The sequence below is a fragment of the Rutilus rutilus genome (assembly GCF_951802725.1).
Source record: "Rutilus rutilus genome assembly, chromosome: 24".
Lineage (NCBI taxonomy): Eukaryota > Metazoa > Chordata > Actinopteri > Cypriniformes > Leuciscidae > Rutilus > Rutilus rutilus.
The window spans coordinates 7,023,676-7,046,713 of NC_140228.1; the positions used below are offsets into that span (position 1 = coordinate 7,023,676).

Here is a 23,038-nt window from a genome sequence, read left to right on the forward strand (position 1 = left end):
GCTGCTACATAGTAGATTTAGAGAAATTATTAGATCAGTTAAACCAACTATCACCAAAATAATTGAAAACATGATTAAAAAAAAAATATATATATATATATATATATATATACACGTTAACATCCAAAAATGTTTTCCACTTAGATGTTGAAACGCTTCCTTTAATATGTCCTTTAATTTACATTTACATCAGTTTCATTAAATGTTTTGCATTATTGCAAGAACATAAAAAATCACATAATCAAGGTTAACATTTTTTTCTGAAGGTTTCTTTCACCTTCTTTCACTAACCCTTTGTTGAACATAAATTTGACTTTTTGTATGCATTTATTAATTTTTAAATAATTTTGATGGGTGGAAAGTGTCTCTTTTAAAAAAAATGATCATACATTTACCTCTCTAGACTAAATACTGACCATGGTAATGCTAAATACCAGGCTGAGAGAATTTTCACTTTTGTTTAATCCAAATGTAAAGAACAGCAACAAATCTAAAATTCTGAATCAAAAACAAAGGTAATTGCAAACCTGTGTTCATTCGCTCTGCAAGCACCCCCACATGTTCAATTTTTTCTGAGTAAATCATCTTGTATCCCTTAATAAATGACAAGTAGGATTTGGGCGTCACATAGGTCTGACGCCTGAAGCGCTGGAAGTACTCGGTGCAGATCTCAGCCACCATGTCTTGGAACATTCCCATTGTTTCCACCACACTCTTCTTCACCTCGTCTGAACAACGCAGTGGAAATATAGAGAGGAAGTGCTGAGCCACGGCTACTAAAGCATCCCGTGGCCATCGCTGGAACCAGTCCACAGTGCAGCCTGAGATGAGGCCGGGGAACTTTAGGGCACGGGAACGCAGTTTCTCGCCAACTGGTGAGAAGCAAAGAGCCACATGGAGGTTACTGCGCACCCTGGACAGGAAGTAGTTGTAAAGGTTGTCGATGGTGGGTGGGCAGCGTGGGAGATCCTTCTTCATGATGGGAATAAGACTTTGGGTGATCTCATCCACTTCATCTCGAGCAAACAGGTTTGAGACTTCTCCAGATGCCAGAACGTTGTTCATGTACTCCAGAAAAGCTTCATCCTTGATGTCATTGTCTGTAAAGATGAAGGTCACGCCCTTCCCATCCAAACCTGCAATCCTGTACAGGGCTTTCAGGTCCTCAATTAGATTACTCACATTGTATGTTCTGTAAGAGGAGAAATTATGTTAAATCTTGTCAAAGGAAATATAATCACATTTGACTTTGTGTAGACTCTAAACAATTAAAAAAGACATTAATATAGACATTAATTTACACACCTTTGATAGAAAGTTTACAATGGGTTTAAAATAACCCAGGGCACTATTTAACTATTTAAGTTGTGAAAAGCCCTTATGACAACATTGTGAAATCAAACCATCAAATTTGAGAAGAATTATAATATTCTCACCAGGGCTTAAAAACGAAAAAAAAAATCAATCGGTTCACTCCGAGCAGAATCGATATTTTAACGTTTCCGTTTTTGCGTTCCTCGTTAAACATTAACGTTCCGAAACCGGTTTGATTAGACAAAATACCGGTTAATAACGTTATTTTAATTTAGCCTATACTTTAAACAAATATGTATAAATAAGACTAATTTTCACTCAAAAATAAGATAACACATGATAATTAAACTTGAACATTTATTTCATAACATTGTTAAAACCACAACAGAAATACCTGTATTAATTACAAAGCATAAACAGCTGGAAAAATATTGACCTGTTTTACTGGACCGTTAGACAATCGAAATTGGCACTCTTATGGCTAATTCTTTTCTGAAGAGTGATACAATTATTTGTACCTATTATTATTATTATTTTTATTTTTTTTGCAACACGAATTGTTTTAGAAATTACATGATATAAAAATTATATAAACTGGACAATCATTGCTCTTTTAATGCACCGTCAACTGCTAATTTCAAAGCAAACACTGCGCAACACTGCATCACATAAACAATTTCATTCTGCGAAGCACGATCACTTAATGCAATAACATTGTAAAACTACAACAAATTTTCTACTATTTTTAATACAAAGCATTAAAAGTCTATAAAGAAAACATTTACCTATCCTGTTTTTGGCTACCTGAAAGACTATAGAAAAAAATGTGCGATAGTTGCTAGCACTTATACGAAATCCATAAACTTTTTGAGCTTAAAGTCCGTACTGCTTGTTTAAACGTACGAAAAGAATGTCCTCCAATACCTGTGCATTCATTGAAGACCTCAGTGGGGAAAGAATGTACTTGAGGCATGAAAATGCGCGCTCTACGCTGACTTGCGTTACCGGTAGTGCAATTGCAAGTTTGTACAAATCGTCAACGTCACAATTCTGAACTACTAAATTTATGATTGGTCAATGGCAAATTAAAATATTAAAGAGAACGATAAAATAACGTTATTAACCGGTTTATAGTCATTTTAAATAAACGTTTCTGTTCAGAACGATTAAAATTGATTTTGTTTTCGGTTTCGTTTTTGTTCCTGTTCAAATTTCGTTCGTTTCCGGTTTTCGTTTTCGTTCCTTGAACCGGTTCAGAGCCCTGATTCTCACCTTGTCATTGTGATTTGAAAGCTCTGGTATCCAGCAATGAAGGATGAAAGTCGGGTGAGACTCTGTTTCCCAGAACCGCCGACTCCAACCAATAGGGCATTACCACGAGCTGTCCGGATTATCCGCGAGATTTTCATCAAATGGATCATGGCATCCTGTGAGAGTGTATAGAGGTCAATGTGAGATGAATTAAAAATGTATATCTATCTATATTACCATTTCAGTTGTATCGGACTCTGGTGATCCTATGGCCATCGCTCAACAAATGCGAGAGACTGTCCATGAATTTTCTTGGCAATGTTTTTTCCGGGGTAGTTTGCAAGGTCTTTCCCCAACCCTCCCCATTGCATGGCTTGGGACTCACACACACACGTCTTTGGATTGTGTGGGGGAAAGCCACGCTGACACAGGGAGAACATGCAAACTCCACACAGAAAGGACTCCTGGTTCAGCCATGGCTTGAACCGGGGACCTTCTTGCTGTGAGGCGACAGTGCTACCCACTTTGCCACCGTGTATGAGGGTAACATGATCGGTAAATGACAGAGTCGGGACTCTAACTTGGGCTGCCATGGGAGCAGCTGTGCCATATTCCAGAGCACTGTCCACTTTGGGCAACATGTTAACATTTTTGTTCCACTAACCTCAAAGAAGACCAGATCCATGCCTGCTCCTTTAACAGTGTCATTATAAAGTCGTTGAAACGAAGACAGGCACTCTGATAGGGCCTTGAAGGAAGGAATGGGCTCATAGATCTTTGGTATCTCAACCTCTGTATCTTCAGGTTCATCTCCTGTCACCTCTGGAGCGTCCCGCAGGAAGTCCACAAAGTACCCTTCCCATGGCCCCTGCTCCAAAAGACTAGGACCATGATCCTGTACTGTGATCTACAGAGCATAGAAAACAAGAGAAATCAGATGATATACATGTAAAGAAATGCATATTAATTGCATAAAATCTATGATTCTTTTACTAAACCCAATAAATAGAATTAAAAACAAAATTTGTTTCAATATAAGTAAACATCCTGTGCATGAGGTAACAGATCATGAAGCCTGTAAGGATTTAGTTGACACACCCTCTCCAAAATCGCATCGAATGTCTCTCTGTCTTTCTGATCAATGAAGCGGTCGGCGATGACCCGTGAGCACTCGTGGCGGAAAAGAGATGCCATCAGTTGAGGCGTCTTACACACTTCTGATCCCACAGTAAGAATTCCCTGCCATATCCTGCTCAGATCACGCAGATTAAAAATGTAGTGGAACTTAGCTGGGGAAGGCAGCATCTGAAAACAACATTAAATTAAAATAATTATTTTATTAATATATACAACTGTTTAAAAGTTTGGGGTTGGTAAGATTTTTTTAATGCTTATTCTATAGTAAAAATATCATATGAAACATTATGAAATTACAAAAATTATTTAATTTCATATTATGATTTTTTCATTTATTTTCAGCATCATTACTCCAGTAGTCAGTGTCACATGATCCTTCAGAAATCCTTCTATGATGCTGATTTGTTGCTCAAGAAACAATATATTATTATCAATGTTGAAAACAGTTGTGCTGCTTAATATTTCTGTGGAAACCATGATACATTTTTTAGGATTCTTTAATGAATTGAATAAATAAATAAATAAATAAATAAATATATATATTAGGGCTGTCAGTTAAACGTGTTATTAACGGCGTTAAAGCAAACCCATTTTAACGGCGTCAATTTTTTTATCGCGTGATTAACGCCTAGCAAACTTTGTAGGTTTTTTTCACATGCTTTTGCAACCACTAGTAACGTTGGTAAAACTACAACACCACCGGATCTAGCTAGACCGGAAACAAAACAACAGGCACGCCGCACACACTTGTTTGGGCTTGCGAGCCGGCCAAAGAGTGGACGAGAAGCCCTAGGACAACTTGTATCGCACATCGGACACACACTTTCTCAGTTTATGGCCAGCAATAAAAACGCCGAATGTTTTTATTGACCACCGGTGTGGTGTACACTCAGAGAATAATGTGTTCGAATTTTAAATACGAGGCGCTGCGCTTCGCAGCTCGTCCAGTGTGCGCCTTTAACGTTACGTTTTGAGTGGATGAATGATGAGCGCGAGACGCCGAAATGGATGCCAATAAGATTCTGAATGGAAAGTTTAATTTAAAAAAAGTGGCCAAATGGTTCAATTGACAAGAACAAAGTGATCTGTGTGTTTTGTCGTTGTGAACTGGGCTATCATCGCAGCACGTCCAGTCTGAAATACCACTTGATGGCCAAGCACACACACAGCTGATGCGAATTCTCCGCCCCCTCGTCAATATCAGGACCTCGTCAGTATTTCTTTCACCCTTTTATTGATGGACAGTGTTATATTGTGTGAGAGATTATTTGCTCCAAGTAAGAATGTTAGTGTGAAATTGAACACTACAGTATATGCCAATGTTGTTTTCAATAAAAAACATTTTTACAAAGCAATCCGATCCACTTTTCCATGTTGATAAGAGCATTAAAATGAGAAAAAATAATGGGACAAAAAGAAATAAAGAGACATTTAGAATAGATAAAAATGTGCGATTAATCGTGAGTTAACTATGACATTAATGCGATTAATCGCGATTAAATATTTTAATCGTTTGACAGCACTAATATATATATATATATATATATATCATAAATATATAAATATATATATTTGTATATAAATATATATATATATATATATATATATATATATATATATATATATATATATATAATTCATTAAAGAATCCTAAAAAATGTATCATGGTTTCCACAAAAAAAAAAAATATATATATATATATATTTGAAATGGAAATATTTTTTACATTATAAATGTCATTAATGCATCCTAAATAAAAGTAATAATAATATAAAAAAAATCTTACTGACCTCAAACTTTTTAACATTAAAGTATATAAAATATATTACTTAGCTACCATAATATCATAATTTTCACATAAATTATTTACAGGATAGGAATATAATGTTCTATTGTCAATATAGGCCCAAAAGATAAATGTCGTTCATGTTGATCAACTGCTACAGAATCAAGTTTACAGCTTACATTGAAGCATACTGACCACAAGAGGACACCATTCTCTAATAATTTGGATCACCTTGTGCTGTGACAAAAAGCATGCATGTTTAAAAAAACGATCTTAATGATTTCCTGAAATTGAAACCTAATTTTGAGGAGCCTACAATACAGAGTCCCACCCCTACGTTTCATGTACAGCAAATTATAACTATTTTGATAAAATTACCAAAGCAGTACCTTTGCTTTGACCGCTTGCCACACTCTCCTGGCGGTAGGAACCAAGGCGGCAGCCAGTGAGCACACCTCTTTCGGGAAGCCTCTTTCTGAGCAAAAATACCCACTGGCCAGTGTGTGGAAGATTTTATCTATAGAGGAGTTGGATGGGAGAGTGCAGTTAAACACACAGAACTGACGTTTGAGTCGCTGGGGGATATCATTGCGGCCACCTCCAGGGTGGATCATGGCAGCCGCCAGCTGCAAGTCGACTACGCTGGTGAATTCCCCAGGCCGTTCCAGGTTGTAGAAACCTCCTTGCACCATCAGCTGACGAACAATCTCATTAGTGATCTGAGGGGTGAACAAAAACACTAGAGGCTCAGTCAAGGAGAATAAGAAATAGGATGCTATTATTGTTTACTTAATAAAATGTTGGTCATTTTATTAGATTTATTATGCCATGATAAGATGGTAGCGTAATTCAATGTACATTTTTTGGGGATTGTAGTTGAACTTTAGAATGTTTGTTATTTGACAGACCCCACAAAATTAAAATCCAAAATTAGAGTCCATGTCTGTTGAGGCTATCCATATAATATACATTGTGCTCAAAGAAATTGACAAAAGGAACATGTGACTCCTTGCCTGATCGCCCCACTCATTGATAACTGGCATGTTGATGTCGTCAATGAAGACGGTCATCTTCTTCCCTCCGGGAGGTCCGTAGGTGGTGCCCATGCGTTTGTCTATATAGCTTTCGATGGTCTGCTGAAACATGCCAGGCAGGGTAGCTGAGGAGAAGTTTAGGCTTTTGCTCAGTTGTGTTTCTGGGTCAAACTTGCTGGTGTAGCCCTGTGGAAAGGTTTGGATAGCATGACTTGCAGAACTCTTAAAATAGATTCAATTCTATTCACCTTTAATTAAGTTGAGCTATATACTAAAGTTCAAAAGTTTTGGATCGGTACAATTTTTTTAATACACCAAGGCTGCATTGATTCAATCAAAAATACAGTAAAGACGGTAATATTTTGAAATATTATTACAATTTAAAATAATTATAATAGTTTTAAATTATTCATAATACATTCATAGTACATATTTTACAGGCAATTGTGTTATGCTGCTAATAATAGCATGGATTAACTGAAACAGACATGCACCTTGATCATGACTGTCTTGGCTGTTCCCTGTTCACCAATGAGCAGAACAGCTTTGCCTTGCTTCATAATGGTTTGCATGAGAAAGTCTGTCCGTATATTGTCGACATTAGGCACGAGAATGGAGGCATAGTCAGGAACCGTGTCTTTGGGGTAGTTATACTCTGGCACCTAATGATGACATTGCAATTAAAAGGTATTATGACAAATCATGAAAAAGGTATGACAAACCATTCATGCTCTGAATAAAAAGTTAAACAGGAGGTTTGGCAAAAAAAGAAAACTAAGGAAAATTAGAGAAGCTAATTCATGAACTTGTGGCATGTGACTGACTATAATTAAAGATCACTAATGGGTTTCAATCTATACTTAACATTAAACATTATAGAAAATGATGTCATTAATTACTTATGTCGTTCCAAACACGTAAGACCTTTGTTCATCTTCGGAACACAAATTAAGATATTTTTGATGAAATCGGAAAGGGTGAGTAATTAATGACAGAATTTTCACTTTTGGGTAAACTAACCTTTGAATGCTCTTACCCTTGTAGACCAGAGATCCCACTCTCCAGTCGCACTGACTACAAATTCAAAGATGGTCTGGTCCCCCTCTGTGTAGGGCAGGTCCAACCTGGCTTTATGCTTTTTAAGGAACACCTCCATCTTGACTCGATCTTCCAATTCCAGCAAAGCACCAACAGACCACATCACAGCAAAGAGGAAGAGACGGTTGATGTATGCCTCTGTTAGGTGCTTCTCTTCAACCTCTGGCAATAGGCCCTGTTTAAAATAAATAAACAATCTTTTACTTGAATTTCAAGACTATATCTCGCGATCATTATATTTTTAAGATCTTATGCATACATATATACATTGTTAGTTTATATTAATATAACACGCTACTCAAGCTTTACTGCCTCATTTGGCTTGTTACGCCATTTAATCATTCTTGAAAATAATTGTGTCTGTGCATCACAGTTTACCTTTAACAAATCAATGGTCTGCTTGATGTACATACATTCAAGCAGCTGCATTTTGGGGGAAACCGCAGTGAAGACAAAATTCATCAAATCCTGTGAAAAATGTAGAAGTTAGCAGGGAAAGGTGTGTAAATTAATAATGCAATTAGTTTCAGATATCTCACAGTTTCATAGGATCAACAGTCTATGAGAGCTCTTCAAAACTGTGTACAAAATGATCTGACCTTTCCCTAGGCAATGTCAAAGAATCAATAGAACTTTTCATTCATAATCCCCTAAATGGCTTAGAAGCTTAATGGTAACAAAGCATTGTATTGATCTTTTTTATATTGATGGTTATATCTTTTGTCTCTAGATACCTCGTCAAAATGAAGCTAAATATTATTGTTGTATCAGTTAAGCTGTACTCAAACAACCTATGTATCAGAGAGCATGCAAAATACTGCCCTAATGTCTAGCTGTCACCTGATAGATAGAGTTGAAGGAGGTCAGTAGCATTTCAGCTTGTGTTGCTGGGATCTTTTGCAGCCAGGCCTGCAGTATGGGTTGCCAGTCCAGTACAGAGGAGCTCATGAAGACCATTCCATTGCGGGACACAGTGGCAGGAGATGCATTGTCAATGTTGTGTGGCTCAAATACCACCTTGCAGTTGGGAGCCATTGGTATTCTGTCTCCATTTGCCAGGGTGAGGGTTTTGTTGTCGTCTAAAACGGAGTTGAGATTTTCTATCCAGATGGCATCAACTGGACCATCCAGAACAATCCAGATGTGTTCTCCCTGTGAAATGTTTTACCATGGAGTAATATAATTGGAATTTTTAATTACTTACAAGTGAAAGTCATGAGCACCAGGTCATTTATTGACAGTGCAATCAAATTTTTAATTTAAATCTCTAATTACTTGTTCAATTGCCAAAGACATATTCATTAGTTGGGGTTGGACCCATAAAAATGTGACTAATGACAAACAAATGAAAGAAAATTGCTTATTGCCAATAGAGTCAAAGTTAAAGATTAAGCATGACATTCAATCCCGTAAATTGCTTATGACACAACTCGCTCACCTTCTTGGCCTTTAAAGTTTTCCTCCAAAGTGTGGAGAAGATACCATCTGTCCAGTCATTTGTGGCCACATCCAATGTGCCAAACATCTGGGAGGCAGTAATGGCCTTGGGATTCATCCTCATTTCTTTGTGTGGATTTCCACAATCTGTCATGGCTTTCATTAGAGTGTGGATACATGTTGTCTTTCCTGTTCCACTGGGGCCAAGGGTCATCATACCTAGGCACAGAGAAGATATTGATGGTTGAGTGCAAGGATAACATTGTCAAAATGTGCATACCTACAATCTGGGCATTTGACAAAATCTCATTCTTATAACTTTAATAGAAGTAAAATGGATAAAGACTAACCATGTCTCACTCTCTGAGTCTCATACAGTTGCACAAGCTTGAGAATCCAGGGTGGGTGTGCAATCAGTCCGGCTTCTTCAGCTTGTTTTGTGATAGCCCTTTCCAGCTCAGGATAACCAGCTTTATCCAGCATGATGCCCGGAAACAAGTCGTTTATCAGACTCATGAACAGGGGCTCATCTTCATCCACCTGTATGGAGGAAGAGGCAGGAATAGAGTCAGTTGCTAAGAATGTCTGTGACACACTGACACATTTATCCTATTGCTTCAAGGTGCTGTTTTTATTTAGATTTGGATCAATCATAGTCACCAGTTTGGAGAGGTTCATGTCACGCAGAACTCTCATGACCACAGTCTTTTCTGGCTCATTTGGGTTGGATCTCTTTACAGCACCCAGTGTTCTCAAAACAGACAAGATGTTCCTCAAGCCAAAGTCGTAATGAACCTGTTAAACAATAAAAAATTATGAATATTATCAGGAAGATCTAAGCCATGACCATCAACAAAGAAAACATCTAATGTATTTACTATTTATTTATCTATCACTTTACACCATATCAGCATCAAAGGTTATATTCATGGTAAACTGAAAAGTGATACATTTTAAATAATAATTCAAATAAGTGATAATTTAAAAACATGATCTTCACAAAATTTTTTTTACAATAACAACAACAATAACAATGTAAACATATAAAAAACATACAACTAATAAATAAAAATAATAAAATAGTTTTAAAAAGTTTGTTAATTTGATTTTCGATAAAAATTCTAATATTTTCCCCAAGATTACAATTTTAAAAAGTCCATTAATGTAATTTATTAATAAAAAAATTCCCTGATATCACTTGAAACAGAATATAAGAAACACTTACAGGGTCATACAACACTAAAACACATTTAGTTTTAAGTTAATTATAACTCCACCTAAGTTAAATAAAGCTGAGTAGACTGCAGTTTTCTCCACTGTCTTTGTCAGTTGAAGTTTGCAGCATTAACACTGTTATTTCCCTAATTGTTACTGTGAAGGTGCTTATATAAAGCACTATATAAATAAGTGTGACTTGACTGAAATGGGAGGGCTTTGTGACACATTAAAAAGCCACTAGATTTAGTTAGTAATATATTGTGGGTACCTGTTTAGAAAGCTGTTCCTCACACAGTTTGTACAGAGTATAAAATTTACGGCTGAGGACTTGATTTTCACGAAAACCTGCGCTGGCAAGTTTCACTCTCATGATGATGGCTCGGTCAGGCACCATCATGGCCACTGTGCGGAACTGAATTTTCAAGTTCTCGGGCAGCTCCTGCCGACCAGCATAACCTGGGTTCTGTGATTAAAAAACGACAAATGAATGGAAGGGAAAATATTGAAGAAATAATATGAATGAAAATTCATGTACATCAAATACATGTAAGGTGTTTCCCCAGCAGGCTACTTTGATGACTGCAAATTAATTACATGAAGGACAAGGTGGGTCAAAATTGTTATCACTTTACCATAGTAAGGAAGATGCCAAACTCTTTATCCATATCCACCAAATCTCCATCTGTGAATATGAACTGAGTTTTTTTGTTCTTCTTGCACTGCAGGACGATGTAGATTTGTTGAGCAGCTACTGAGAGCACAGGAAGCTCAATGCGGTTGAACTCATCAAAACAGCCCCATGCGCCAGATTGGGCTAATCCTGTTTGACAAACATTATAAACATTAAGTGCCAATGAAAAAGGTCACACACTTTAAATATGCACTATTCTGATTAAGGGTCAAACAGGTGCTCTGTTAAGATTATTTTAGAGGTGGAAGAGAAGAGAGCAGATTGAGAAGTTAGTTAAGGTGCACTCAACCTTTATAGATGCGGCCCAGTCCACGGAAGTCCATTTGGTCAGAGCAATTGAAGACAACCACATATTTTCCCAGGCAGCGACCCATGTCTTTGGTGGTTTCGGTTTTTCCTGTGCCAGCAGGGCCAGCAGGGGCCCCTCCCATACTCATCCCTAAAGCCTGGGACAATGTGATATAACATCTGCGAGGAACCAACCAAAATAAACAAGTGGTTAATACACCAGACAATGGGTGCTACTCATTAAGAGCCATTTTTGCTGACGCTGTCTTAGTTTCTAGAACCTGGCCTCTTCAATGTATCTACACTTGCCTGTCAGTTAGAGGTGTAATAACCAGACGATCAGTGCAGCCCAGATACTCATTACAGTAATCAAACTCCACGTCTGTGATTTGGATTATGCATCTGTCCGTGTCCTCTATGAAGTAGAAGCGGGACTGTTTCTGCCATTCAAAGTCTAAAGGTGACCGGATGTTCATTCGTACCTTGAGGGGGAGATACAAAGGCAATGTGAAGTTTAGATTAAGGTTACTTAATCAATATGATTGTGAACTTTCAAGAAATACACACTACCGTTCAAAAGTTTGGGGTCAGTATGTTTTTTTTTTGTTGTTGTAATATTTCTGCTACTGTTGTTAAAATAACCGTGTCATCTGCAGCTTTTAATGTGACGCTTTACGTCTTTAGTGAGAGAAAAGCAATGCGCAGGAAGTGGAAAAGGCTTGAATGAAGTGTCTTTGGCTCTAGATACAAATATTAGGGGATGTAGTGACGAAAGATCATTCATTACCATAAACAACCCTGAGCACTTGTGATGTGCTTTAAACTGTAGAAACGGTCAAATGGCGCGGTCCGAATGGAGCCGCCATTTGAATACCAATGGTGTATAAGGACTGTGTTCAGTTTGGTCTGCAAGTGTCAAGGTGTTTCAAGAGAGTGATGCTTAGCAACCGTTTTATACTGAAGAACCCAAAACTCAATCACCAGGTCATCAAAAATGTCCTTCTGGTGAACATGTATGGTGATGAGCGTCTCATATTTGGTTCTGTCCATCTTGGTCAGATCATGAGTAGTCATATCAATCAGTTCGTTCAAAAGATCCAGGAATTTCTGGTTAGTAGTCTGCATTATCTGCTCAAAAAAAGACAAAATAATCAACAAATATGGGAAACATCTTACAAAACAATGTCAGACTGTAATAGAACATTTATATAGAACTCCTGATTTTAAATATGACATGAAATGCCCAAGTAATGACAAAGTTTGAACCTTCTTGTCAGACTTGCTATTTTGGAGAGCTTGCTCAGCATCTCTGGTCCAGATGAACTGTATGCCGAGCAGTCCAACCTGAGCAGGGAACATCGACTGGAACTCCACCAGTTTAAAGTCCTGGTCACTAATAATCATGTTGGCCTGTCGTATAATGTTGTGAATGGTCTTCTTGACTCCATTCAGTAACAGACCCAGCCAGGCTTCTACATTACCCTGTGGTGTGAGATCAGTAACTTTCTTCATTATCAGTGGATCGTTATTCTATGGACTTATGGATAGTAGAATTTTAATTTTTTATGCTGGTTTTTATTATGCTTTTTAATGTATTTAAAGGTAATCTCAAAAATAATGTACCTGGGCATTGAATGATTCACTCAGATCCACTGTTTCCCCTTCCTGTGACTGAAAACTAAGTATCTGGTCATAGTTTTTCTCGTGAAACACAACTCTGTTCACATTATCAAATAGGTTCAACAGGTGAGCCTGAAAGACACAAATAAATAAATAAATAAAACAACTGGTTCATTTCACATTCCTGCTGTATTCTAATAAAGTTTGATGATAAAAATAAAACCCATGTATCTGGGTATCTGAACAACCCAGATTTACTAAATGCTGCTTATGGTAACCATACTGATGTGAGAACTGTTGTGTGGCTCTATGACATAATGTTAAAATCCCAAAGTTAGATAAACGCACTTGTATGGTGTGGGAGTCAGATGCCTGACCCAGTATCTCCAGCAAGACAGGGTCAGAGACGAAAAAGAACCGTGGGAAGACGAGACGTTTCTTTTCCAGGTATCCACTCAGAGATTTCTGGCACACTTCCAGCTGTTCCAGAAGGTGTGGCAGCAGCTGTTGCAGTGTCTCGTCCCCAACACAGCACTGAATCACACCAGGAATCTCGTGTGCTCGCTGCATTATCCTCTGCCATGATTTATCGATGCTTTGGAAGCGTTTAGCTTCCTGCAGAGAGAACATTTTCAGAAACGTTAAATACAAAAAATGATTTAATATAATGAACAAAATTGTCTATTCCACAATTTTGGGGGTTGGGGGTTAGCCATCTATTATTTGCGCCCTACTGATGTATCATGTTGCACTCTTGTGTACTTCATATAAGGAGCAGTATTTGTGCAATGTATGTGAGTGAGTATCAGGAAATTACGCTTTGGTGGACACACGGCCTGAAGACAGGAATCTGCCTTAGAAGGTAGCTGCCTATGTAGACAATTGACAACTCACAAGGTAACAAAAAGGGTTAATGTATTTGGATTCAAGCTACCTGCGGCAGTTGTTTGGCAATGTCTCCACCCACAAACACAGCCTCCAGGTACAGCCACAGATTCTGCACAGTCAGCCACTTCTCAATCACCTCTGAACTGTTTGACAACTTCTGCACCCACTGCTGGATGGAGGGCTTAAAGGGAGCATTGTATCTAAAACAAGTAATAAAATACAGTATTAAATGTATATATATATATTTGGAAATCAAAGAATCATATCTAAATTATTTGAAAAAAAGAATACAAAATTGTAAAATATTGTACAACTGTATTCAACAAAATACCTGTTACTCATTAAAGACCCAAGCACCATGAGACTATCCTCTATTAACGCCACCTTCTCTGAAGTGTCTGATCCCTTTAGCAGCAGCTCTCCGCGATTCCTGAAAGGGTTATTTACCTTTTGTAAAATTAATTGATTTTATAACAAATGAATGAATTTAATCACAAATTAAATTCTTTATCTGACCTGAATGATGCAAATGTGAACTTATGGCTGCTCCATTCTGTCACAACATCTTTGAGTTTGGCCTCAATGTCTCGCTCCTTCACTGCGCTGATACACACATCCTGGTACCCAGAAGATTTTTAAGATATTGACAGCCTTGTCTTTTTATGCAATCAATCTGGTTCCAACCATTAAGGATATGTTTCATGGTATTGTACATAGATGTAATGGAATATTTAGCCTGCACAATACCTCAATATCTTCTTTGGCTTTTAGCAGAGGTGCTTCCATGACATTTCTTAGGCTAAAATTCACAGCTTCCACTTCAAACTTGTGGCCGGTAATATCAGTCAAGCGCTGCCAATGTCGGGACATCATTGCCTAGTCATGAATGTGTATGTTAATACAAGATTCACGTGTTTGTTTGCTGTGAATAAATGCAATATGATGTCAATGAACAGCTGCTTGCTTAACGGCACCTTATTTGCCATCATGTAGAGCAGAGGACAGGTTTCATTAAAGTCATCAATGGTTTTTTTCAGGTCATTGAAAGCTTGCCACTCTTTCAGGGCCGCAGGTAGTTTACGGATCCTTGAAAAGAATTACAAAATAAGCTCTCAAATTTAGTTCATATCATATTTGTTAAATTTTAAGAAAGTGAGAATCATAAAAACCTATTCTGAAAATCCAGCAGTTCAGTATTGATCTTTTCTATATTGAGGTCGGCCCACAATATGTCATAATATCCAGTAACGCTGTCAGTGACAGAATTGTAGAGGGTGTACAGCTTAGACAAAAGATTGAGCTCTCGTTTGATTCTGTGAAGATCAGGATATTCTGAAAGAAAAAAATTTGAGAATGAAAAGTCAAAAAAATAATAGTCCTAACAACTAAGTGTACACTTCCATTCAAAAGTTTGGGATCAGTAAAGGCGGGCGTACACGGTGTGAGTTCGGACACTCGGGAGGTCGTGAGATATTGCACACGTTACGAGTCAGTTAACCTGATAATCGTGTCAAAGCAGCTGGTACACGGCATGACTGTCCTGCACGAATTTTATCCCAAGCTGGCGGCAATCACGTAAGCTTTCGCGCTAAACTATAGCTTCAGATAGAAAAATGACAGAAATGTGTGTGCAAATGATTTGTTGAAAAGCAGAGAACAGTAGCCATTCCTTTCAACAAAAAGTGCTCGTAACGTGCTCGGCTCGGCTCGTAATTCCTCTCACACGCTGCGAGCGGCGACCATGCGAGCATCACTGATTTCCAAGCGATCATCTGCGATTAACAGCGAAAATCGCACCGTGTATGCCCGCCTTAAGTTTACTTTTTTTTTTATTAATACTTTTATTCAGCATGGATGGATTAATTAATCAAAAGTGAAGGTAATTTATAATGTTACAAAAGACTTCAAATATTTCAAATAAATGCTGTTCTTTTGAACATTCTATTCGTCAAAGAATCATTAAAAAATATTGAATGGTTTCCATAAAAAATGTGAAGCAGCACAACTGATTTCAACATTGGTAATAATAAGACATGTTTTTTGAGCACCAAATCAACATATTAGAATGATTTCTGAAGGATCATGTGACAATGAAGACTTAAGTTTCGCTATCACAGAAATGAATTACATTACATTGTAATAATATTTCACAATATTACTATTTCTACTATATTTCTGATCAAATAAATTCAGCCTTGGTGAGCATAATGGACTTTTTTCCAAAAACATACAAAAAATGGTGTCTACCATGACCTTTTTGAACATAAACTCATATTATCAAGAAAAAAAAAACATAAGTACCTTTAACAGGGAGGCCAAACAGTTCTTCGCCACTGGAAAAGGTGACATATTTCCTCCACAGTTCGTCAAACTTAGCCTGATAAACTTGCAACCTGTCACTGGCTTCACGTGGAGGCAAACCTGTTACTCCAGGACCACTGAACACACACAGAGGATTTAATAAGACACTGTAATCACTGATATATGTTCATAAGAGACTACATAAAGAGAATATGCAAATTAAGTTACCTAATGTCATAGTCAGCATAGTAATCTTGCACAGATTTCTGGAAGATCTCAACTCCAGATACAAGCTCAGCCTTCATTTGAGGCTGAACTTCCAAGAGCTTATCCTGTGTTCCTTTCACCTTTAAAATAAAAACAGGTCATTATACATTTACAAGCAAATGCTTACAAAATCAAAACCCAAGAAGACGAGGTAAAGATGATTTTCTACTTCCTTCATGAGATGTAAAGTAGAAAAATTAAAGAAAATAAACTGCTATTTATTTTAACACTATTTCATGGGGTCTTAAAAAACACTTCCCTCACCATCACATGAAGTTCCTTCCAAGCGTACATGACCCCATCAATCTTTTCCGCATTTCCATCACTGAAGAACAGATCATGGCGATTCAGCAGAGTGAACGACTCCTCCACCGGTCCAATGAGTGTGTCTATCCGTATCTCTGCCTGCTGTACCTCCTGCAGGGCAGCCATAGTTTCCCTCACATCATCCAGGTCAGAGATGGGCCGCTGCAGCTGCCTGCTCACCCCATCCACAAATGAGCTAATCTCTGCCATGCTCACAGAGGCCTTCTGGTTTAGAGCCGCCCCGAACGCACGTTTCCAGATGCGACACTCTTCAGTGAGGGACCGTTTGAGGGAGTCAGTTTCGTAGAGGATGGGGCCCGCAATGCATGTGGAAGGTAGCTCTTGAATCGTGGTCTCAGATTTCTGATCAATTATATGTAGTGGAAGTTAGTATCACTCTCAGTTAAAATGCATCTGTCTTCAAACTTTATAAGACTTATTTAACAATTACGTACAGAGTACTGAGACAGTTGGGCACTGAATTCTGCCAAAACTGGGTTGGTCGCCAAAAATGCTTTCACTTGTTCTGCTGGGTACTGGTTTGGAGGAAAGCATGAGATGTCACATATTTTGATATCCTGATGCTCCTGTTCTGTACACACACAGTTCAGTCATTTACAGGAGTGACAACCACATTCTACAACCGAAATAACTCTCCAAAAATGCAAGTAGCGGCATCCGCATTTAAAACATTCTATGCAGTGTGTAGGCAACCGAACTAAACATCTAGTTGTTAATGGCATATTATAAAGTGCATCAGAGATGTTTCTCTCTTCTGTATGTGTGCGGTGCAAGAAATCACAGGGAAAGCGGTACGAGTTGCAAGATCTTGCTGAAAAAGTCTCATTTTTGACTTAAAAAAACCACTATATATACTATTGTATATAAATTATATTTGTATATAATTGGTTTATTATTATTATTACATATTTATATGTTTAGGACCATTCATATTTTTTGCTTTGTGACATTATTTCCATGACAATCACAGTCTAATAATACACAATTTTAATTGTAAAGTGTTAATGCAGCCTGGTTGTATTTATCATGCTGCCTGTAATTTTGACTTATTTTAATACAAAAACTTTAATAAAATACTGTGATATTTTATTAAAATACCATTAAAATACTATAATGAAACCTCAATGAAAATGTAATGAGAAAAACTAATTTCTCATTAAACTCATTAAACATTCATATGCATTTACAGTAACGAGAATTTAGTTATCCTCATGGTCCTGGAGTTCAAAACAGGCTTCAATATTTTTAGTTCAAAAATCACTTTTTCTTTTTGGAGTTAAATATGACACGGACATACTCTAGACAGGTTTTGTAGTTCACACATGTGGCATGTTTTATACGTTTTAGGACTTTAAAACTTGGAAATAACACGGAGAAATTAGCAAAGTGAACCTTCAGGAAAATGAGGAGGTACAACAAATCACTCAAATCACCAAACCTTTTTTTCTAAGTACCTGGTTCCACAGCGCTGAAAATTGAGGCAACCCTTCCAGGATGTCCCCAGCATCTACTTTGAGGGAGGACACCACCGGGACAAGCTGGGCCAGAGCCTTGTTCACATCCTTATGTTCTATCACCTGTCTGTCCAGAGACCTCAGCGTGAGTGGTTTAGTCACCAGAGTCTCGTCTCCATTCTCCCGCAATGCTTTCTGCTCTGCCTGTGGAGTCACAAGACTTCTAGTCAACTAACCTCTGATAAAGTTTATAAAGCATCTGTGGCATGCTATTGATTACCACATGATCATTTCTGGGAAAAAATCAAGCAAAAATCAAGTGTACAGTGATGCACTTTCCATGGACAATGGAAGTCAATGAGGCAATGTGCAGTATTGATAAGTTGTTTTGAATCTGGATCATTCCTTTAATTCTGTTACCTCCCATTGTTCCAGTTGGACGCTGGAAAATTTCCAGAGTGGAATATCCTTTGCCATTGAAAGCACCATGTTCACTGCTTTATTGAGAATGCCCTGCACAACAAGGACAAGTGAGTGTTTAAGAATCATTACTCCAGTCTTCAGTGTCACATGATCCTTCAGAAATCATTTTAATATGCTGATTTGTGCTCAAGAAACATTTCTTATTATTACAAATGTTGAAAACAGTTGTGCTGTATATTTTTGTGGAAACTAATTTAAAAAAAGAATCAGGATCCTTTGACGAATAGAAAGTTCAAAATTCCTGTATTTATCTTAAAAAGAAATGTAATACCTAAATGTATTTACCATCACTTTGAATCAATTTAATGCATCTGAAGATGCTGCTAAATTCTGAAAAAAAAAAAAGCTTCAATTTCCTTCAATAATTTTTTTTATAAAAATAAATTAAAATCTTACTGACCCCAAATTTTTGTACAGAAGTGTAACAATACTTTATATTTTGATAATATGCTCCTTGCCGTTTTCACATCAGTACCTGTATGTGCTCTAAACTTGGTCTGATGACGATTTTGGGAATGGCCAACTCAACTGAAGTCCTTAAAATAGGTAACTGAGGGGTAGCTTCTCTTTGAGATGAAGAAAGTTGTGTGTATCTCACACTAAGCAGCCGACGTCGCAGAGCATCCAGAGAGCGTTTGGTAGCTTTTAAATGAAGAGCACAAAAACATTAATATGTGACTCTTTTTTAGATAAAACTGTGACGCATGATTCCATAATGCATGTATACCTTTGACCAGAGCGTCTGTGTTCCTCTGACACATATGTCCTATCATGATGTAGAAAATACATGGCTGACATTGTAGACAACGGGTCCTCTGCTTAGCATCAGGATGCAGACATTGGCAGTTCTGAACATAGACGTAAAGATTTTCTTACAGTATGTGTCGTATATGAGTTTATAACAGTAATATTACACATTATAAAGGCCAATTCACACTGCACCGACAGATGCAGACCAATGCCGGCAGTTACCAGATTACAGCATGCCACTTCTAAGACATTATAATTCTGATTCAAAACCCGACCCGAAAGTGTCTGTTGCCGTCTGTCGGTGCAATGTGATTTGGCCTTAATGAGCAACAAATTTTCTAATCAAGTGCTAAAAAGTATTTTAGAATTATACACAATAATAAACTCCCAAAATGAGTTGATAATTGATATGTTTATAGCACCTCCAAGTTGACTCTTTCTGAAGGTTTCAGCATTCTGTTCAGTTCCCCAACCATCTCAGAAATTGAGTACTCCACCTGCTGGCTTGCACTTGAATGAAAACAAAGCAATCCTCAAATTATTTGAAATCACATTTAACTATGAATGTCAGTCAGGATATCCAATTTAATTAGACATGCATGAAAGCAAGGCTTTGAGGAATAGAAGTATGTTCTGTTCAAGGTCTTTTAGAGTTTTATGCCTATTTAGCTGTTCGCTTAGTCGAGGAAACGTCGAAAAATCACATTTTGAATAGAATATGCGTGAAATGAAGACATAATCCCAGATCTTAAGTCAGAGGAACCTTTTGAACTGTCTGCATTTACAGCCCTCGCAGCTTTGTTTTCTCGTCAAATTAAATACGAGTGTTTTCACCAATATATTTTAAAAGTGTCACTCACATCTTCAGCTTTTCTCTCGCAGTGCTGACGGTGGTCTCTGTATTGGTAAGAAATGTCTCGGGTGTAACTGGCTCGTCATTGGGCAGTGTCATCAGATGAGTGGAACTCATGGAATTTAAGACACTATCAATTCGACATTCCAGAATATCCATAGCAACTTTCACTACTCGTTCCAGCTCTTGCAGTGCCTTGTACACACACCCTATGACTGAAACATTGAGAAAAGACTTAATACATACATAAGATATTAAGCCTTAATACAAAATAAATAAAGATAAATTAGGATTAGAAATTGAATAAAATTAAGGCCCTGTCACACCAAGGACAATAACTATAAAGATATAGTTTTAAAAATCAACCTCAATATTAAAGAATAGCAGAGGTTAGAACTTCACACCACATCTATAACGATAACGGAACAGAGAAACGATATCGTTGGAATCACTTTCAGAATGATGTTATCCAGCTGATGAACGCTAAAAACATTGACAGCCAATCAGAATCCATCCTGCAGCAACGAGCTTGAGCATTTAAAGTGACAGACAAGCACGCCCTCACAATAAACAGAACGAAATCTTCCGCTGGTGTGGACACTAATATAGTTATCGTTCTTGGTGTGAACAGGCCTTTAACCTCATAATATTTCTAAAAAGTGACTTAAACTCTAAGACAGTGTATACTGCATTTAGTGCAAGACTTTTCATACGACACATACAGGTTAATATGCTCTGGGTCAATGTGTACTTAATCTGATTCTATATATGCAAAGTTTGATTATTATGGGGAGTGATATTGATATTTTGTTATCTAACGTAATAAAATGTAAAAAAAAATGTAATTGTTCAAATACTTTTTGGGGCCTCTGTAAACATTTTGCACACTAAAATTAGCATGGATGATGAAAGGTCAGCTAAAATTGAACTGATCTAATGTAATTTATTCATGTAATAATTGTTTTACAGTAGTCAATATTGAGGGAAGTCCATGAGAGGATGGTCAGTCCAGGGTAGAGGGCAGTCTTCACAGATTTGATAAAGGGCTGCATCGGGGACTTTAGCACACTGGGTATCCTCTTGACTGCTGTGTCAAATTTTCTCAGCATACCCTGTAATCTGAAACCAGTGAAATTCCACTTCATATTAATAAAAGTATTAACTTTACATTTGAATTCAGAACAATAATTTATGCTTGTTTGTTGATTTTTTTTTTACAGTAGCTTTATCCCAAAACCATACGTGATGCCTCTCTGTCTAATGCCAACATACATTCTAACCGTCATAGAATCTCTTACAAACCTGATTTGGAACTCTTCATAAAGTACACAGCAAGCATACATGCCACATAAATAGTGCTCCTTTGTGCAATATTTTTTGCGTAAATAAGATGATACATTTTAGTGTAAGTTAAATGTCTTTAATGCACTCACTTATCACGATACTCCTTCAGCTGAGGTTGTTTGGTAGCCATGTTGCGGACAACATCGGGTACATCTGCACCCGTTTGATACATGCTATTTGCCTCTTGCAATACCTCCAGGACGAGAGGGTCAAGATTCACATAGATCTCCTAGCCACAAATAATGTTTACGGTAATTAAGGAGTTAATTAAAGTGTACAGTTTGGGTTTTATACATAACAGGTTAAAAATTTGAATTTGTAATTCATTTCATTGCTTTCAAAAACAAACAAACAAACAAAAAAACATTTAATTAAACTGAATACATTCACAGTACTGATACATTTTGCCAAAGAATAAATGTCTTTTGAAATTCTGGCTTGAAGTGATAAACTTGTAATGAAAAGTAAATGCAAACCTTTGTTTTTGGGTGTATGGTCAGCAATGAAGCATTGAGACCATATAGTAAACGATCTACACCATCAATCCAAGCTTTCTGATGTATCATTTCATACTCCAGGAGTACGGCAGCAAGTCTGTTGTATGATCGAATAATCTTCCTCCTGTCTGCCATCTAAAGGTCAAGACAAAATAATTGAGTTTCTTCAAAGATCTTGTTTTTAGGAACAAACTCAAAATTCATCAAACTCAAACTACATCAAAATGAAAATAAACTGTGTTCATCTTGTCTTTGCAAATTACCTTCATAATGTGCAATTTGTCTTTTAGGATTTGCATTGGCAAATCAATTTTTTTAAAAAGTTTTTGTGACCATGCAATTTTCCTAGCCAGCTGCAACAGAAAATGTAAAACATTATAAACGTTTTAGTCCCAGTAACACTGCTTTCTTGTGTTGTATATTCTGCATAAATGTAAAATAAGTTGTGGGCATGTTTTTATTGTTTATTAAATTATTTAAATATACATGAGGGCTGAACAGTTTACTAATCACCCAACAGGGAACTTACAGGGGTCAGCTGGAAACAATCTGGATTGTCCTTCTCTCTTTGGTAGCATTTGCGTACAAACTCAAGGTCATTTCCGTACCGTTGCAGAACTACCATATACTTCTGGTTGAGGTCCATTTGTCTGCCCACACCGTTCTCAAATTTGGACAACAGGTCAAGGACCTGCTCAGTCTGTTGGTACGTAACAGTTGGTAAATAAATTTCCTTTCAGTGTAGGAGGGATATATTTACACAATATATTGGTCCTGCGCTGTAATGAATGGTTCAGTCATTCAAATGTTTAATTAATAATACAACTAAAATGGCCTTACAGTGAGTGGCCGTTGAAGCCAAGTGTCAATCAGTGCATCTAGAGACTGATACAGGACCTGGATTTGTTTTCTGAATTCAGTGTAGTCATTGTCAAACTAAAAGAAACATAATGTCATGAGAGATGGTTCATGTCTTTGATTTTCAAGACTAAATCAAAGA

At 37.2% G+C, this 23,038-nt stretch overlaps 1 protein-coding gene across 1 annotated transcript in view; it reads right to left on the reverse strand.

Annotated features, from left to right (window-relative positions):
* Positions 1-23,038, reverse strand: part of dnah5l (dynein, axonemal, heavy chain 5 like) — a gene marked incomplete at its 5' end in the record, with an annotated part of 44,167 nt that overhangs the window by 14,357 nt on the left and 6,772 nt on the right. Inside the window, 43 exons of the mRNA XM_084398808.1 lie at positions 528-1,192; positions 2,587-2,741; positions 3,230-3,472; positions 3,664-3,870; positions 5,878-6,207; positions 6,502-6,708; positions 7,017-7,184; positions 7,559-7,795; positions 7,999-8,088; positions 8,461-8,772; positions 9,059-9,276; positions 9,408-9,597; positions 9,718-9,852; positions 10,544-10,738; positions 10,908-11,095; positions 11,256-11,434; positions 11,558-11,736; positions 12,236-12,382; positions 12,521-12,736; positions 12,878-13,006; positions 13,223-13,489; positions 13,809-13,962; positions 14,094-14,192; positions 14,279-14,379; positions 14,510-14,638; positions 14,737-14,848; positions 14,932-15,094; positions 16,064-16,200; positions 16,292-16,410; positions 16,595-16,999; positions 17,092-17,172; positions 18,112-18,315; positions 18,532-18,624; positions 19,070-19,236; positions 19,322-19,442; positions 19,767-19,854; positions 20,205-20,412; positions 21,165-21,316; positions 21,631-21,770; positions 22,018-22,173; positions 22,302-22,391; positions 22,568-22,738; positions 22,879-22,974. Coding sequence (XP_084254934.1) covers positions 528-1,192; positions 2,587-2,741; positions 3,230-3,472; positions 3,664-3,870; positions 5,878-6,207; positions 6,502-6,708; positions 7,017-7,184; positions 7,559-7,795; positions 7,999-8,088; positions 8,461-8,772; positions 9,059-9,276; positions 9,408-9,597; positions 9,718-9,852; positions 10,544-10,738; positions 10,908-11,095; positions 11,256-11,434; positions 11,558-11,736; positions 12,236-12,382; positions 12,521-12,736; positions 12,878-13,006; positions 13,223-13,489; positions 13,809-13,962; positions 14,094-14,192; positions 14,279-14,379; positions 14,510-14,638; positions 14,737-14,848; positions 14,932-15,094; positions 16,064-16,200; positions 16,292-16,410; positions 16,595-16,999; positions 17,092-17,172; positions 18,112-18,315; positions 18,532-18,624; positions 19,070-19,236; positions 19,322-19,442; positions 19,767-19,854; positions 20,205-20,412; positions 21,165-21,316; positions 21,631-21,770; positions 22,018-22,173; positions 22,302-22,391; positions 22,568-22,738; positions 22,879-22,974 — 7,843 coding nt within the window. The remainder of the gene's footprint in view (positions 1-527; positions 1,193-2,586; positions 2,742-3,229; positions 3,473-3,663; positions 3,871-5,877; positions 6,208-6,501; positions 6,709-7,016; positions 7,185-7,558; positions 7,796-7,998; positions 8,089-8,460; positions 8,773-9,058; positions 9,277-9,407; positions 9,598-9,717; positions 9,853-10,543; positions 10,739-10,907; positions 11,096-11,255; positions 11,435-11,557; positions 11,737-12,235; positions 12,383-12,520; positions 12,737-12,877; positions 13,007-13,222; positions 13,490-13,808; positions 13,963-14,093; positions 14,193-14,278; positions 14,380-14,509; positions 14,639-14,736; positions 14,849-14,931; positions 15,095-16,063; positions 16,201-16,291; positions 16,411-16,594; positions 17,000-17,091; positions 17,173-18,111; positions 18,316-18,531; positions 18,625-19,069; positions 19,237-19,321; positions 19,443-19,766; positions 19,855-20,204; positions 20,413-21,164; positions 21,317-21,630; positions 21,771-22,017; positions 22,174-22,301; positions 22,392-22,567; positions 22,739-22,878; positions 22,975-23,038) is intronic.